This window comes from Bombyx mandarina, chromosome 04, assembly GCF_030267445.1.
Source record: "Bombyx mandarina strain Sakado chromosome 04, ASM3026744v2".
Taxonomy (NCBI): domain Eukaryota; kingdom Metazoa; phylum Arthropoda; class Insecta; order Lepidoptera; family Bombycidae; genus Bombyx; species Bombyx mandarina.
In genome coordinates, this window is record NC_143211.1 from 7,988,375 (window position 1) to 8,007,279 (window position 18,905).

Below are 18,905 nucleotides of genomic sequence, written 5' to 3' on the forward strand. Positions count from 1 at the left end.
GAAGATCCGGCGAGAAACTCAGTGGGGTACACATTTAGCTTTCTGGGTCCATGGTATATACGCCGAAAAGAGTGAAGGGGGGGGGGGTCTCCACGTCTGATAGGGGACAAAATTTGCATCTAACTGCTTTTCGGTAAATCCTATAGTCCTCAATGGTTGGGAAGACGGGACAGACGGGGAAGTTGGGGACTATCTCTGACGAGATAGTGTTCTGCTATTATAGGACAACAATATCGAGCAATTGCATTATAATGGTGGCTGACTTACGATTTAAACTAAAATGCGTGCGTGCGATGCGTGCTTTTGAACTAATGTACCGGTTTGATTTTTATTTCATTTTCATCACGGAAGTCCTTCGTAACGAGTTCAGTTAATTAAATATTTCTTTCGGAAAAATGATACGTGTCTGCGGAATTTGAACATCGGCATATTCAATCTTGTTTGATATTCTATCTCGCGTGATACGAGTACACTGGGCGACTTATTGAGTCTTATTGTTTAGGCCACGACTATTTTCTATAGAAATTTATACCTACCTGTCGCAGGATTTAGGCCTTGGCATAATCGTAGAACTCGATACAATTGGGTATAGGTAAGATCACGGACTGCTATGAAGGAGTAATGGGGCGTAATAAAATCATAGTGCAATAATTGTATTGTGAGCTCGTAACGCTAATAATGTGCAATCGTCTAGTCTATTTTTGGTATCAATTGGCAACAGCTAAGTTTCTTTGTTTTTTAAACAATTTTACGTCATCGTATTGATAATCTATTAAGAACATGTGTTAGATATGTTACTTGTGATAATGTAAAAAAATGATATTACTAGTAAAGTACCTATATATTCGAACATACTTTATATTTATATTTTTCTGGTAGTAGGATATGTTTTCATACCACTGCAGGAACCACCACCTTGCTTATTTTTGGCGCAAAGGAGTAATTCGTTTCGGTTTAAAGGATGGGATACCCGTTCTACTATACATTTGATAAGTAGTAGGTACTCGTGCTTCAGGACGGATAGAGGCATTCACGTTATGCTGTCTTTGGCCTCCGATAAGCACATAACAGGTGGACCGTGAACTCATCTGCCATTCTATCCTATAAAAAACAATGTACTATTGAAAAGTTGTAAATAAAATGTGTTTAGAGATTAAAAGTACAAAAAAATGTTAGAATTACCGAATGAGAATTAGAATGAGGTTAATAAGGAAAGAACTAATCAATTCGCCACTAATTTTATCAGACTGCAAATAAGCCATAGAAGTATTATTAACTGATTTAGGCTCCACATATACCTACGTATGATATACTTTTATTTTATTTTACTAATAAAATGCTGGATGTATGGAAGCTGTAAAATTCTCATTTTTATAATTTTTCAAATTTTATACATATCTAAAATATATACAAAAATCAAAACGTAGGCATGTGGCACAATCGCCATTTTTTGGGTTTTTTTTGGTATTGCCTTTTTTTGGTAACTTTTAAATGTGTAACGTTTATAAAAGTAAGTACTTAAAGTCTAACGAAGTTTTTCTAATACACTGAGATCTGAACCATAATGAGAAACAGGTGAAACATTAAACCAGTGGAAGGGAGAGGTACATAACGATCAAGTATATTAGTTAAAAATATACAATTTCATAAGCAATTTCTCGGACAGTAGTCCCCAATTTAAGTAGGTATATGTTGCATGTACATATGTAGTTAAGACACAAATGAGTTTAAGTTTATGTATTTCTATAACTTGGATTTGAAAAAACCTCATTAAGGATAAATACTGAAAGCAAAGCTGTTTTCAGTAATGTCGAATTCAAATTAAATTACCGTACAGAAGAGACAAAGAGCGTTATGTTCACAAAATGCGAGTAGAATCAATGTAGTTCGGGGCTGAGCGCAGAGGGCGCGTGGGGCGGCGCGGTGAGTGCGGCGCGGTGGGCGGCGCGGCGGTTGGCGACGGCCGCGGCAGTCGCGCGCGAGCACGTGCGCGCACCGCCTTCGCGCCGCCCGTCCTGACTGCTCTACCACCCGCGCCCTCACATCTCAACACGCTCAATAATAAGGCAATTTAGTGCACTACAGTGTTCTGTTTTACTAAATCATTTATTACTGAAAATACTCTCAATAGCCGCTTCAATTTTTACGAAGGATCAGTTCCGCGGTGCTTTGAATTGTAGGTCAATAATTGAAGTTCATAGTGGCTGCTTACATCATCAAATTCTTCAATGATTTCGGCGGGAAACATTAGGCATAATATTCCATTTAATAGGAATAAAAATTTGTTTCGATTGGTACATACATAGAACGTTAGTAATGAATTAGTATTAAGTCAAGAAACTTAATTCAAATAAAAAATCCGACATTATACTTAAGCAAGACTAGAACTCGTAGAATGATATTTGTCTATAGTTTAATGTTTCATATTATTGCGTTGTCATAAGCAATCATGAAAAATACTTCATCTTATTCGTTTAAGGCAACAGCATGCTAGATGTGAGTTTAATGAGCTCCGGTAACCCCAGTAGTGGATGTGTCACGAATTCGTTTGTTCCTCTATCTCCAAAAAAATATCCATATATAATATGATCAGCTGATCATTATTTTTCTTTTGCTTTACAATTACTTACCGTTATAATCAATAAAAATGTTAATACCTCACTGTAAATTGCTAAAGGAACATACTTTAGAAAATAACTTCAATAAATATTAAATTTAAATGAAATTGTTTTAAACTGTCCAAAATTAGACAGACTATTAAACATTTTCATATTATTCTATTTTAAAACTTTAAATCTTAAAATGTTTAAAAAGAGACTGTTCAGATTTACAAGATTAAGACAGATTGAACATTGAAACCCGCTTACGTTGGGAAAATAAGCACTAGCAACAAGTGCTTTATCGATCTTTCGAGATTAAGTACTAAAGGTTTTAGTAGAGTATTATAATATTTTATTATTTATAAAACCAAATCTTCTCAAAGCATCAACGTTGTCATCATTCTAAGAACAGTCAAGCTTAAAAAATCGCGAATATAAATAAAGTGAACGTTTAAATTTGAAGTCTTATTCTTACAGTTATGGTTCTATGCAACGACTTCAAACACAGGTTCTTAATTTGGACCCTAGATTTCTTTGTATTTATGTGTCTCGATTTTTATTCAAATGTATATAGAACAAATCAATATGATACGACTGAATACTAATTACAGCTGAATATGATAAAGTTAACGAATTCTTGTCAGACTTAAAAATAAAAAGGATGGTTATTTCATTCCTGTGGATATGCATGACGCTCTATGCCGAGTTTTTCCGAATAGATTTAGGGGATTTAGAATTAGGGAGTTAAATTGAAAGGCAATGAAGATACTGGTACCACGGTCATAAGAGGGATGTACTAATACTAATTAACAGGAGCTTGAGGAGATCGGGATCTTCTGCTTAATATACTATTATCACCAAGATAGCCTCGCGTATCATACGTAGAGATTGTTTGATTTTTAACTATATGTTTTTGAAAAATGTTGGCAATGCCGTATGGGTAACGCAGTAAAAAGTCGGAAAGCGGATCGCATTGCATTGTTGCACTTTTCAGTTTGCTTCCTATAATTGAATTTCGTTGTAGGCACAGTGAAATGGTGTCCCATTGCCTTGTCCACCACACATTGGGCACGTCCGCATTGAGGTAGTAACATGCAAGCGAAGTACTTCAGCCTCATTCTAGACAGTCGTTGGATCTTTCGCGCTTATTGGCTGTTTGGGTCCAGCTGCTTGGGACAGCCATCGCATTAAGCCGGGTTTTTTCCGTAAACGAGGGTCCTTAACAGACGACGCACCTCCTCTATGTGGTGGTGGTGCGGTCGATGGCCTGCGTATTTTCCCCATATGCAGCTCCTGTACGGGGCCAGTTCCTGATTGTGAAAGTAACGAAGTTACAACAGCCGCAGCGCTCCAAGATGATCCTCTAGTAGTGGGTCCATTTTCTCCATACACCCTGATACTTAGGCCATCTTTTAAAATAATTCATTCAGATCTCGTGAATAATTTTCCATGCGCTGAACTGACCAAACCAAGATCCGATTCTGACTTTCTCTCAACACAATCGTCAGAGAAGCAGCAGCGCGGGCTAACTGCCGCGGTACCAAATTTTAGTGATAGCTATAATTGATCACGATTCTGAAACATCCAAAATACATAGGTACTTATAAAATGAGTTGTTAACGAAATTCCTTATTTTTTTTACTGTTTACGAAATATGTTGTAACCATAACAAATATATATACAAAAGTTGGAGATACACTGTTGCATAAATTCCGACTGAGTAAAATGTAAACTGAGACCGAAATACGTCTTCATTATTACAGTTGAGTTTTTCATGGTCACAAAAATTTCAACGCTTTTTTATGTTATTGTGTATATGTATATCAGCGGTAACAGTAACCAATATTGTGGTATTGAATAGACAAAACCTTAGTTTGTCATATTTCTTAAGACTGGTCGTTTAATGAATGGAAAACGGAACAGTGTTTCAGCGTGTAATTTATTCATTACACAGGCGTCCTCGATCAAGTCGCGTCGCTAATGGAAAGTCTCCGCTCCTGATCTATGTCGTTTGAAACGTGTGTAGAATAGTGTAGATGTTTATTTACATGACATGTCTTTTAAGGGATTTTATGACCTGGTAACTGAAACCTTTAAGTGTATATTCACATTTTTATGAAAAATGATATTATGGATTGAAATGAAATGAAGATGATTAATTTGAGACATTAATCAACTGGGATAAAATTAAATGAGATGATATGAGATGAAATATAATCTCAGTAAAATGGTGGTCATTTACTAAGATTTTTTCAATGGACTTTTTAGAGGATCCCGAGAAATTACGTCAAGCGGCCTTGTTTCATTTTCCCACATTTGTGCACTTTCACAGATATTAAACAGTTAATAAACCACCATTATTACACATTTAAACCCGAAGAAACACTAAATAGACAAAATAGAACAAATCACACAACCTCACTCCTCGCGTTTCCGCTAAAAAGTCCTGACATGTCTTTTGATGTACCATAACATACTTACCTGAAACTGAGGTGGTAAAAAATATGGCGGAAGACTTGTGGCTCTCCAGTCTTTCAAAAATTGTAGTTCCCGTCTCTTATAAATTCCTTTGATAAAGGGTTATAAAAGTTTAATGTTTTATTATTTTGTATCTGACATTCTCTTAATTTTGATTTAATGATGAATTTAGTAAATGATGTTTCGGAAACTACACTCATGTTGAGTTAGATGATTATGTAACTGTTTGTTACTACTAATAAAAATCATTTGTCAATCATGAAACTAATAACGTAATAAATCACTGACAAACAAAGAGCATTATTATTGAAGATATGGCAGTTGATATACAGTAATAATGCCTGAATATTTAATTTTAAATTAAATATTATTAAATATTTAACTTACTTAGCTTTGATTGATAAAAATACATGAATTAATCATAGAAATCTATATTTTGCTTATAAGCTTTATCTTACACACACACACACACACACACACACACACACACACACACACATACAAACACGCGCGCGCGCGCGCGCCCTTACACACACATACGCACGCACGCACACGCACCCACACGCACACTCACACACACACACACACACAATAATTTATTTGTCCATCTCACAGTTTTACGTGCGAGTTTTTAATACAACCGTGTGTAGCATAATAACATATTCATAGTATATTCGCTTCATCGCTTCATAGCATATATATTTTTTTTATTGCCCTTGTAGACAGACGAGCATACGGCCCACCTGATGGTGAGTGGTTACCGTCGCCCATGGATTTCAGCAATGTCAGGGGCAGAGCCAAGCCGCTGCCTACCACTTAATACTCTCTACAAACCTCGTTTGAAGAAGGACATGTCATAGCTCTTGGGAAACACCGTGGAGGGGAGCTCATTCCATAGCCGGATGGTATGTGGCAAAAAAGATCTCTGGAAACGCACTGTGAATGACCCCAATGGCTCCAGGTAGTCCGGTGGCAGGCGGTGCGATGGTAAAAACGAGATGACGATATCATCTCGAACAATTCTTCAGAGCACACCCCATGGAACATAATTTAATATAAAACCAAGTTTAAGTCAAAGAAATAGTAATGTAACTATTATTTCTCAGGAGAACTTAACCTAAGTAAGTATATGATTTTACTATGATGCAGTGTTAGGAAGGTTTATACTCGTAGATATTGCTAAGGGGATTGTGTTTTATTGTTTTTACTGGTGGTAGGACCTCTTGTGAGTCCGCGCGGGTAGGTACCACCACCCTATTTATTTCTGCCGTGAAGCAGTAATGCGTTTCGGTTTGAAGGGTGGGCAGCCGTTGTAACTATACTGAGACCTTAGAACTCATACCTCAAGGTGGGTGGCGGCATTTACGTTGTAGATGTCTATGGGCTCCAGTAATCACTTAATACCAGGTGGGCTGTGAGCTCGTCTACCTATCTAAACAATAAAAAAAATATAAAGATTAAATATGTATAGGTATAATATGTATAGGTTAAAGATAGTAAGGGTTACCATCCTACTATTATTATAAGAATTAATATAATTTTTAATTCATATTTAATAATTACCATAGAATGATAGGGAAAATTACCGCAGTAATAGTAAAAAATCGTAGTAAACGATTATTTTGATATTTGTTTTGAAATTGAGACGAACAGTCGCCTCAATTTCAAAACTCACATTAAAACGATTAAGTAGTCGGCTTTTGTTTAAATAAAAATGATATTATTTGTTAATTCAAACTAAATTATAGCAGGAATTAAATTATACGTTAACTTCTGTAGAGTTTTAAATTTTACAGCTTATGTTTTTTTAAGAAAAGGTTAGGAATTCCAAAGCACCGAGTGTGCGTTTTCCGAACACTCTTGACAAATATATCCGTTCGTACTTTGTATTGATCGTCAACCTTTAAGGAATTAATAATGTATACTATTGATTGAGCTGCTTTAATAATGTTAAGTCGATTTTCGTAAGTTACTGAACGGAAATAATTTTCGTTCTCTGATTAAAAGTCAATGCTATAATTGATAGTTATTTACGTTTATTTATATATTTGGGCCTCGCTCTCATTGTCCCGTGTTATCTGAAGTTCAAATTAATATCTCAACATAGGTCCAACATTAATATATTTTTTTGTCAGGATCGAGTCGCCGGACTTCCGCCCTCCACTGGAGATGGCGGGAGGGGCATGTTAAGTCATGAGGCTGAAGTATTAACTGTATTTTAGTATTACTGTGATCTTCGCCAGAATGCATGATTACTTTATGCCAGAAATAGGCAAATTTATGTGCATACCTATACGAATTCAAAACAAGCCCTAGTAAACTCAAATTTACAAGTGTCCAATTGGACGTAATTATACAAGGATAGTAAGTAATTACTTACTATTACTCCTAACATATTAATATTGACAGACGCTCCTCGAGTAATAATTATGTGCTTGAAATTTTACAGGCGATTACTCATATATATAATCACGACGTTTAGGTTATTAAATTGATTGACGATTTAGTTGACACAATTATTATCATCAATAGTCAGTATTAAATTTAAGTGTAACAACGTAATTTTAACTGTGAACAGTAAGTGGTCACGAATATTTATGATGGCTAAAAAATAAAAGCAATGGAGAAATCACTACAAGGACAAGTCTTACAAAGATGTTCGTGCAATAACTGTTTTATACCACCATGGGGATTTACGGATCTGGAGGAAGAGAAGCTATACTCGGCTTACATCCAAAGACAGAGACAGCGCGCTGTTCCCCGTTTGCTTGCTATCGGAGTGCTGATTCAAGTGTTCGCTGTACTAGTTCCCGGAGAACGTGATTTATCCGTGGCATACTGTTCCGTTGTGATAGCGTTGCTAGTGAACTTGTTGGTGGCCGCAGCCTATATTTGCATACGGAAAGCTCGGCCAGCCCTCACGCATATAACTTGGCTGGCGTTATGGCTCCAATTACTATTCAGTACTTCACGCAGACTCGGCGATTCTTATAATGAACTACTAGGATGGGCTGTTGTCGTGCAATATTTTACTCTTGCAACAATGCCTTTTCATTACTTGCTGATGGTATTCTACAGCGCCGTTTCCCTGTCTACTTATCTTTTGGTGCAATATTACAACGCTTTAACAGCAGAAAGTACATTAGCCGATGATTTCCATTTCCAGGTACGTTTATTTAAATACTCGTAGTTACAAATGTTTAATCTTAATTCTTAAATCTTAAATATTTGGGATTTAAAAAATAAGATATACACACTAAACCAATTCAGGGCTCTATAATTATGTTTAAATGCGAAAATATTAATTAAATATTGTCTATGTCTGTATGTAGAGGTTTGTAGGCTGCTGCTGATGTTGATTAATTTACCAAATAGTAATGTAGTTGAACATAGATTCCAGGTTCAAAAGTTTGAAAAGATATAAAAAAAAAGTTGACATCGTCCTTTTGTAAGACTAAACGTTATACGTATTTATTTAGAGTTCAAATTTTGTGACACAAATAATGGCGTTGATGGGTAACAGGTTCTTCGATTTAAACCTTAATGTCCATATTTCATACTTTTGCTTAAAGTAAAAACAAAAGCCGTTTTAAAAAAAATTGCCTATGAATTCTTATATTGAAAAGACTAAAGCTCGTAAATAGTTACTAAATAAATGAAAATAAAATTGGTTGACAACGAAAGCAGAAAATGGTACTCTTAACTCTTTTGTGTTTCTCTACTTATATACCTAGTCAGGTCATAAATTCTGTCACATGTTTAATGTAAAATAATTGAAACAAGTTTATTCATTATGTAACCATTCATATACCAAAATGAACCTAACAAAACATAGATTCTTATGACACTAAAGTTTATTCAAAATGACCTCCGTGATTTTTAATACAGGCCTTCAATCTGCGCGGCCAGTCGTCTATCGCAGCACGAACGAGGTCCATGTCAATATCGGCGGCTACCTTAATCAAGGATGTCTTGAGTGACTCCAAATTGGGATGAGGCTTTGAGCACGCCTTTTCCTCCAAGTGTTGCCATATCTTGTAATCTAACGGATTCAAATCTGGACTGGAGGAGGGCCAGTCTTCGTGCCGGATGAAGTCGATTTCACGCGCCGCCAGCCAGTCTTGTGTGCTCTTCGCTCTATGAGCTGGCGCCGAATCTTGTTGGAATACCCAGTGCCTGTTATTGAACATGGTATGAGAAACAGGTTCCACAAGGTTCGTCAGGACTGTATTTTGATACACAACTGCATTCGTTTTTACACCTTTCTCACAAAAATGTACCTCTGTTAAGCCCCAATACGAAACTCCCAACCATACCATGAGCGAGGATGGAAAATGACCTCGTTGGACACGCGGAATACGGTTGCTCGCTTCTTCACTACTGTGTGCGTACATCTTATCATTTTGTTTGTTGTAGCTCTCTTCTACGGTAAAAATTTTTTCATCCGAAAAAAGAATTTCTCGATATTTTTTTCCCGCGTACCGCTTCAGCAAAGCGCGGCATCTCGTCAGTCTCACGTTCATTAGACGAACATTCAAACGATGTCCTGTTTTTCTTCGATATGCCCGAAGCCCTAAGTCTTCATTTAACACCCTTTTCACCGTGGTTCTGCTTAACCCCATCTGAAGGGCCAACAGTTTCTGCTTACGTTTGGGATTTCTTTGAATTCGCGCCTTCACAGCTTTTATCACTGCTGGAGTCTTAACAGACCGAGGGCGACCACTTCTTGACCTGTCATCTACACTAGAGTCTTCATTGTATCGTTTGATGGTACGATAAACGAATCTTTTAGTTATATTCAAATTTTTCAGTATGTTAAAATTTTGAATTGGCGCGTAACCGCAACGATGCAACGCAATAACTGCAACACGGTCTTCTTTAAGCGTCCACTCCATATTTAAAAATGAGTAAAATTCTAAAAAGTATACATTTTTATTTTCATGAACAATTCGAAATTTGAATTCAATAAACTTTTTTGTGGCCAGCATTCTAAAAGAAAAGTTTTTACTGTGTGACAATACTTATGACCTGACTAGGTATAGATTGTCGCGTCAATTAGGTCAACGAAATTAGAATTTTATTTTCGATTTGACCTTACTCTTCAACAGCAAATTGCAAATGGAACATTATTACTGGGAGCCACGTTCCTCGGCGGTACCGCTTATGCAATTAGTGAAAGAAACCAGAGATGCTCTTTCCAGGAGACCAAGCGAAGTCTACGAGACAAATTGACTATTGAACAACAAAGCAAAGAACAGGTAAATTTTAATTTGATCTTATTTGGTGTCTGGATGTCTTTTGAGCCCGCACCGGTAGGCACTATGACCACTCTGCCTATTTATACCGTAGAGCGGTAATGCGTTTCGGTTTGAAAGGTAGGGCAGCCGTTTTATTGTAAAAACTGTGTGAGACTTAGAAGTCATGTTTCAAGGTGGGTGGCGGCATTTACGTTGTAGATATATATGGGTACCGTTTGCCACTTAACACCAGATGGGCCGTAAGCTCCTTCATCCACCATGACAAGAGAAAAGTATTAAGCAAGTGAATGCCATCCGCGCATTTCTAATGCCATAAATATTTTACATTTCTCGCTTATTAGAAATGACTAACGCGCGACCTTTCTTAAATTGTTAGTATGCCGGAAATCTATCCTAAAAAGCTTTTAGAAAAAATAAAATATTGACTTACGATACAACATAATCCGTACCGTCTAGAGCCGGGACCGTAACATAGCTAACGTATTAAAAGTTCATGTTAAAATATATCTGAGCCTTTTAACATACCATGCATACACACTATAAATTTATGTTCGTTAAAAGAGCCACATAAAAGCTTTTAAATTATATGACTACTTGCATAGTAATATAAAGATATTGAGATGTGTCTACTCAGCTCATGGATAACAAGGCATAACTACTGACAAAGCTTTGGAATCTTTCGAACTATCAAACCTAACGAATCTTTTTTGGCCGTACGTACCTACAGACTCTAGTCTAGCCTATCTGATGTTTGACAACTAATCTTGTCAACCTTGAACATCCGATTGAAGGCTTCTTTTCATTACTTATTTGAGTTACTAAAGGGTTATTAAAGCTTGAATATTCTGTAGATGATGTTGTATATTCATTTTACCATCTTACTAAGTTTTTGAAGAGAAACTTCTTTACGCGCGTTGAGAGTAAAATTTAACTCACGACAGTTTCGTTACGGCTAGAGAGAAAAGATATAATTTAGGAAGAGCGAGAGGGAGAAAATAGACAGAGCGTCTCGCGAACCACTCGACCGGTCGAGAGAGGGAAAGGACAAAGCGAGCTAGGTCGTTATTTAGTTGTTGTATTATTATTAAGTAAAACTTAAGGACTCGTTCGGTAATCATCTAATACAACACAAACAACAACTTCTTTCTAAGCTGCTGGAGTCATGGTCCAGACGGCTGGCTGATCGTTCGGCCGGTCGTAGGACCGTCGAGGCGATTCGCCCGGTCCTTGTGGATTGGGTGAATCGTGACAGAGGACGCCTCACTTTCCGGCTCACGCAGGTGCTCACTGGGCATGGTTGCTTCGGTGAGTTCCTGCACCGGATCGGAGTCGAGCCGACGGCAGAGTGCCACCATTGTGGTTGCGACTTGGACACGGCGGAGCACACGCTCGTTGCCTGCCCCGCATGGGAGGGGTGGCGCCGTGTCCTCGTCGCAAAAATAGGAAACGACTTGTCGTTGCCGAGTGTTGTGGCATCGATGCTCGGCGACGACGAGTCGTGGAAGGCGATGCTCGACTTCTGCGAGTGCACCATCTCGCAGAAGGAGGCGGCGGGGCGCGTGAGAGACGCACAATCCCGCCGCCGTCGTGTGGGGGCCAGGGAGGCGGATCTCGCCCAAGCCCTGGCCCTCTAAGTGTTTCGGGTCCCCCTCACATGTCGGTCTGGGGACCGGTGAGGGGGGCCTAAGAAGACGACGTGCAAGCTGCTCTGCACGCGTTTTACGCAAGAGCATCCGGGTGATGGAAGGCCGGCTATCCTCGACTCACGCTGGTTCTTGTCCAGCGGGGTATTCGGTAGGATAGCTCACTCTAACCGGCGCCATCTAGGCGGGCTTCGGATAGCTTGCCGACCAAGAGGGCTGGTGGTCGAGGCGCCGACGACCGCCGGTCCGGCGTCCCGAGGGGGAGGGTGATGGGAGAGATGTGCTCTGCACTAAACGCTTCACTTTCCCCCCTCTGCCTCTTCATGAGTTCTGTCTCATGAGAGGTTTGGACGTTGGTTGTTGAGCGACAGGAGGTTTTAGTCAGTTCGACTCTGACATGTCCCGCCCTCCATCCCCAGTGGAGGGCGGAAGTCCGGCGATTTCCTCCTGACCAAAAAAAAAAAAGCTAATGTTATTTTTCGAGGCACTTTCACTTCTTTGACGTGCACCAAGTTGCACGCGCACCAGTTTTTTTTTCATTTTTCTTTTTCGGACAGGGGGCCGAACCTCACACAAGGAATCCGCTCCTAGGGCGCGCGTGGGGTATGTGGGACTTGACGGTCTGCAGATATTGGGAGCAAACTGCTGCTCCAAGGATGTTTTAGGGTCCTACCCACCAAACCACTCCCCTTGCACTGTCTCACCCTGCGTTAAATCACCACCCGGGGTTCAGACCCAAGTTACAGTAGGGAAGTTCTCACAGTCAGCATTACAACCAGACTCGCGGCCCCACCCCTGGGACGCCCTAACGACGGGTCATGGAGGCGATAGTCGGCGAATTTAAGTCGGCCGTCTACGTACGGCAGCCAAACAGGCTGACCCAGGCGGTGCCGCTGATCTCTCAGAATACCCCGTTAGAACAGAACCAGCCTATCAGGTCGGAACGTGATACATCGCCAACAGTTTGCTCTTACACAGAAGTTCTATAGTACTGTTTCCATGCAGCGCGTTAGAGTGCAGATAGCGCACTGTGTGGCCTCGCCTCCTTAGGTGACACTTAACTTTCACTGGGGGGAAGGTCACCTTCTACAGGGGTCGAAGTGGGGCGAAAGCTCCTTTCCGGCCCCGGCTCGGCGGCGACGGATCGCTGCGGAGAGGGAAGAGGTCTTTCTCTCTCGTTCCACCTCCTTTTGCGAGATGATGGACTCGCAGAAGTCTTGCGTCACCTTCCAGGACCAGTCGATGCGGAACCACGTAGCCACAACGGTTGGCAGCCGCAAATCCGGTCTTATTTGCAAGATGAGGGCACGGCGCTGTCCCAGCCATGCGGTACAGTATGCGAGAGTGTGCTCGGCCGTGTCCTCATCGCAGCCACCGTGGTGGCACTTTATTGTGGGTTCCTTCTAAGTGACCCAGTGCAGGTGCTGGCCGAAACAACAATGGCCGGTGAGCATTTGCGTCAAACGGAAAGTGAGACACCCTCGGTCGCGGTTCACCCAGCCCGCTGAGGCCTGGCGCACCGCCTCAACGGACCGAAGACCGGCCGACAGGTTCGCTAAGCGACAAGATGACGCCTCACAATCGTACTTCCTGACACTCGGCAGAGTTCATCCATTTTTGCGTTACATTCACAATAAGTTTCTAGAGATCATTTTTGAAAAGATTTTTTTTATTGCTTAGGTGGGTGGACGAGCTTACGGTCCATCTGATGTTAAGTGGTTACCGGAGCCCACAGACAGCTATAACGTAAATTCCGTCACCTATCATGAGATATGAGTTCCAAGGTCTCCGTTTATACAGTACTACGGCTGCAAACCCTCGCCCCCCCCGTCCAACCGAAGCGCATTACTTCGCAGCAGAAATAGACAGGGGTACCTACCCGTACGGACTCATAAGACGTCCTACCAGCAGTATAAAAAGTATCATACTATTCCGAAATGATCATCCTTTTCATGGTACTTGTGTAAAGTACACGTTGAAAAGAGTCCTCAGTCTGTCTGTGGCTCTGGCATTACTGATGTATATATGTGCCGATCCGGTAGGCGGCCACCTGCTTTTGCGTCAAATGCAATAAGAAATACCTTTAAAACTTTTGTTTTATAATCGTGTTGAAACGTCCTTTTTTACATAACAGGGAAAGTTTTGCCACGCAAGGCAAGTTACATAAAAACAAGTACGATTTTTCAACTTATGAGGAACAGTTATTAGTTCTGATATCTTCTTTATTATTATGTCTTCTTTATTATTTTGCCTTTAACGTCTGACAATCTCTAGATTACAATAGGTAGCATTTTGTAAAATTCGATGAGTAGGTAGTAACTAGCGCTGTTTCTTTTTAGGAAAGGTTATTACTATCCGTACTTCCGGAGCACGTAGCTGTCCAAATGCGCAAAGAATTGGGGCTTATCGACACTCAATTCAAAAAAATTTATATGTCCCGACACGAGAACGTGAGGTATGTTAATGTGCCCATAATATTCTATTATTAATGTAGTGACGCAATCCGTATATTACTTACGGGGTTTTATTATCTGAAATTACAGTATCCTGTATGCAGATATCGTAGGCTTCACGGCTATTTCGTCTACATATTCAGCGCAAGATCTTGTTGCGATTCTAAACGAGTTATTTGCCCGTTTCGATCGACTCGCCGAGGTAAATGCATCATTCGAATTGATTTTTTTCGCTTTGGATAAAAAAAAACACTCTGACGAAAATGTTTGTCTTGTTTAGAAATATCAACAGCTCCGAATCAAAATTCTGGGTGATTGCTATTATTGCATTAGCGGCGCACCGGTAGAAAGACCTGATCATGCCGTTCTCTGTGTGCACATGGGCTTGTCTATGGTTAAAGCTATTAAGTAAGTGGTCAACTAATAAGATTTATAATAAGTTAACATAATGTTATATAATTTATATAATAACGTATACATTTTCTAAGAAATTGAATTCGCTTGGGTGTTATGTTACAATTGCATGGTAAACAAAAAATTGTGTGGCCGAAATTTCTAGATACGTACAACAAATCACAAACTCACCGGTGGATATGAGAGTGGGTATACATACAGGAGCGGTATTGGCTGGCGTCCTGGGTCAGCGGCAGTGGCAGTTTGATGTTTATTCAAGAGATGTGGAATTGGCCAATAAGATGGAGAGTAGTGGAATGGCTGGGTAAGTATTTAATAAAAAGTAACATGATTTACCATTTGGTATTGTTTTGAAAGGAACCGTTAATGCCGTATTACATTCTACAACGAAACAATCAAGAGAGTCGATTCAAAGTGTAGGACACTGTCGTTCCAAAATTTAGTAGTTTTTTATTTTTTTCTATTTTTTTTATGGCTTGGGTGGTTGGACGAGCTCACAGCCCACCTGGTGTTAAGTGGCTACTGGAACCCATAGACATCTACAACGTTAATGCGCCACTCACCTTGAGATATAAGTCCTAAGGTCTCAGTATAGTTACAACGGCTACCGTAGGTACCCTTCAAACCGAAACGCTTTACTGATTTACAGCAGAAATAGGCAGAGTGGTGGTACCTACCCGTGCAGACTCATAAGAGGTCCTACCACCAGTAATTACGCAAGTTATAATTTTGCGGATTTGATTTTTATAACAAGATGTTATTCCTTCACCGTGGAAGTCAATCGTGAACATTTGTTAAGTACGTATTTCATTAGAAAAATTGGTACCCGCCTGCGGAATTCGAACACCCTTGCATCGCTAAATAAGAATGCATCGGACGTCTTTTCCTTTAGACCAAGACGACTCCAAAACGTAGTTACAGCAGTGGTAATTATATTGCGGTGTCCATAAGCTTTAATTGGTGCTGAACTCTAGTCCGAGAGTATGCTCCTTTGCTCATCCTACGCAAATATAATAACTTAAATATTACTCAAAAGCTTTTAGGTACGGTAGATATCACGAAGCTCGTGACGATTTACACTTTTACAAACTTCACTTACTGTTGATCTCAATTTCTAAAAGTTTGTTTCATACTAAACTTCGTTTATATTTATATTGTACCATGTTAATTACTCGCAGGCGCGTTCATATATCGGAAGTTACTTTAAGTTTCTTGAACGATGAGTTCGAAGTGGAACCCGCGCATGGAGAGCGCCGCGAGGAGATGCTGCGCCAGTCAGGCATAAAAACTTACTTCATTGTACGAGTTTTGAAACCGGTAAGATAATACTTGACGTTAGGTTTTTTTCTTTTTTTTTATTGCTTAGATGGATGGACGAGCTCACAGCCCACCTGGTGTTAAGTGGTTACTGGAGCCCATAGACATCAGCAACGTAAATGCGCCACTCACCTTGAGATATAAGTCCTAAGGTCTCAGTATAGTTACAACGGCTACCCCACCCTTCAAACCGAAACGCTTTACTGATTTACAGCAGAAATAGGCAGGGTGGTGGTACTTACCCGTGCGGACTCACAAGAGGTCCTACCACCAGTAATTACGCAAATTATAATTTTGCGGATTTGATTTTTATTACACGATGTTATTTCTTCACCGTGGAAGTCAATCGTGAACATTTGTTAAGTACGTATTTCATTAGAAAAATTGGTACCCGCCTGCGGAATTCGAACACCGTTGCATCGCTAAATAAGAATACATCGGACGTCTTTTCCTTTAGACCAAGAAGACTCCAAAACGTAGTTACAGCAGTGGTAATTTATTGCGGTGTCTATAAGCTTCAATAGGTGCTGAACTTTAGTCCGAGAGTATGCTCCTTTGCTCATCCTACGCAAATATAATAACTTAAACAAGGGCTGCCCCACCCTTCAACCGAAACGCATTACTGCTTCACGGCGGAAATAGGCGAGGTGGTGGTGGTACCTACCCGTGTGGACTCCCAAGAGGTCCTACCACCAGTAAAATAATATCGGGTCTACCCGATATTAAATACCTTCTTCTTCTTAGCGTTTTGCCCGTCTAGTGCCAGGGTTCACTTTCCTACTTAAGTTCCTCCTTGCCCAGTCTTCCGAATCCGATATTAAATACCATTAGTTTGAAATTGGAGTGCTCCTTGTTTTGGCTTTACTAGGTCTAACGAACAATTTTGTAAACAAACGAACAAAATAGTGATTTGGAGTCGGGTGAAACTAAACACGAAATCGCAATCATTTTTCAGTATAAATCTTAAATTCACCTATACAGATACTTTTTAGACATTTACGTAGATTAGTATTTAAGTAAACATTGCTATGTGCAAAGGTTCCGCACTTCGGAAATTGCATATTAACAGATGTTCACGATATAAGTGCCTAACAGTTATCAAATTAACCGTCGATCGAGTGCTCCTACAATTAAGTTCAGAGAAGCGGGATAAATTTTCAATACATGAACGATAATATAGACCAACATACACAACATACAACATATTACGACAAATTTATGTGTATCTCGGTTCGTGGTATCATCTATCATCTTCTAACATTATATAACCGAAAAATATAAAGTGTTGATTTAATTTATTGCAAAATTAAAATGTAATCAGGTTATAACAATATTAATAAAAGGCTAGTTGATGCATATTAAATATACTGGCAACCAAGTGGGAAGCGAACTCTTTTCTATCCCACATGTTATAGGGAAAAAAATCAATATCCAATAAATGGCATTTAGATATATCCCGCGGAGTTACTTTACTAATTTGTATATCTTAAAGGATTCCAACAGTGCAAAAAATACCCAGCAATACAAATTAATTCAAATAAAAATACAGTCAGCTAAAGGTACCCTCATTAATAATGAAATAAATCTGTATGAGGTGCTTATCTTGAACAGCGATTTTTTGTTTTTGTGTTTAAAACATTTGTTCATCCGTGTTAATGCAACCCGTCTTGTTCGTTCGAGTGAGCAATAACTATTGAACCAATTGTATTAAAGCTGTTTGGATTTTAAAATTTATATTTAGACTTTAAAACGCCATAATACCATGTTTTATTTCACTGCAATAGCGAGATATGGTGATGGTGAAAATGAAACAGCAAAATAGTAGGTAGTAGGTTTTTTTATAATTTCCTCGTATTTTTTGTAAATTGTCAACTTAACTTCACTGAGACGAAGTGACTCTTTAAAACTATTCTAAGGCAAATTTATTATAACAATAAATAAATAATGCTTGCGTAACTACGGCCTATATTTAACATTTCTAGCACGTTCCGTAACTCCCCGGCATTATCTGTCTATTGTGTTAGTCTATTTTAGAGAAATTTTTATTTTTACACAATGTTTAATAAATAGTATTGATTATGGAAATGTTTTTAAAGCTGTGTCTTTATTTTGTGTAGTACCAGGGAGGCGAAGAAAAGATTGCGAGGGTAAACGAAGCGCTTGGCGGAGAGCTCGCTGACACGCTATCTGACCTCAGAGACGACGATGAGGTCTCGGTGAGTGCACTACTACTGTTACACCGGATGCGCGCGCTTCGACCTCGACCCCTTTCCACTTTTCGCCAGCTTAAATAAATGGGACACTGGACCACTAGGCGTGCAGCCACTCATACTTATCTACGCTAAATATGTATGTGCATATCTGTCAACAAACTATTCACTCTCTCTTACATCTTAAATATTCAGACCCTACACATGACCTAATGTTTTTTATGGATTCGTTGCTCATCTATCACATAGAAAAGATTCATCAATTATTCGTAGGTTCTTTCACCACAAGACGAAGAAAAAGGAAACGAAGAATCAAAGATACTCTTGATGTTGGAAGAGGAACTCGTTAATAGGGATGATGATAGGTAAGTGTAGAGATCATTGCTTTAGGTGTTTAAGAGAAACATGGTTTTACTAAAGTCCTATCAATTGACCACGGTAATTTGAATGTATTGAATTAAATGTAAATATTTTAAACTATGTTTATTTGTACGTCAACGGGATACAACATTTTATAAATAGTTTAGACATC

General features: G+C 39.3%; 1 protein-coding gene across 3 annotated transcripts in view; it reads left to right on the forward strand.

The window, feature by feature from the left end:
- Positions 1-1,897: 1,897 nt before the first annotated feature.
- Ac3 (Adenylate cyclase 3) overlaps positions 1,898-18,905 on the forward strand; it is a 37,520-nt gene continuing 20,512 nt past the window's right edge. Inside the window, exons 1-10 of one of the 3 annotated variants that reach the window (XM_089740276.1) lie at positions 1,898-2,309; positions 7,528-8,244; positions 10,187-10,336; positions 14,319-14,434; positions 14,523-14,634; positions 14,713-14,840; positions 14,992-15,150; positions 16,025-16,163; positions 18,281-18,379; positions 18,647-18,738. In XM_089740276.1, coding sequence (XP_089596402.1) covers positions 7,699-8,244; positions 10,187-10,336; positions 14,319-14,434; positions 14,523-14,634; positions 14,713-14,840; positions 14,992-15,150; positions 16,025-16,163; positions 18,281-18,379; positions 18,647-18,738 — 1,541 coding nt within the window. In that variant the 5' untranslated portion in view covers positions 1,898-2,309; positions 7,528-7,698. The remainder of the gene's footprint in view (positions 2,310-7,527; positions 8,245-10,186; positions 10,337-14,318; positions 14,435-14,522; positions 14,635-14,712; positions 14,841-14,991; positions 15,151-16,024; positions 16,164-18,280; positions 18,380-18,646; positions 18,739-18,905) is intronic. The other 2 variants (XM_089740277.1, XM_089740278.1) reach the window with 2 other exon arrangements.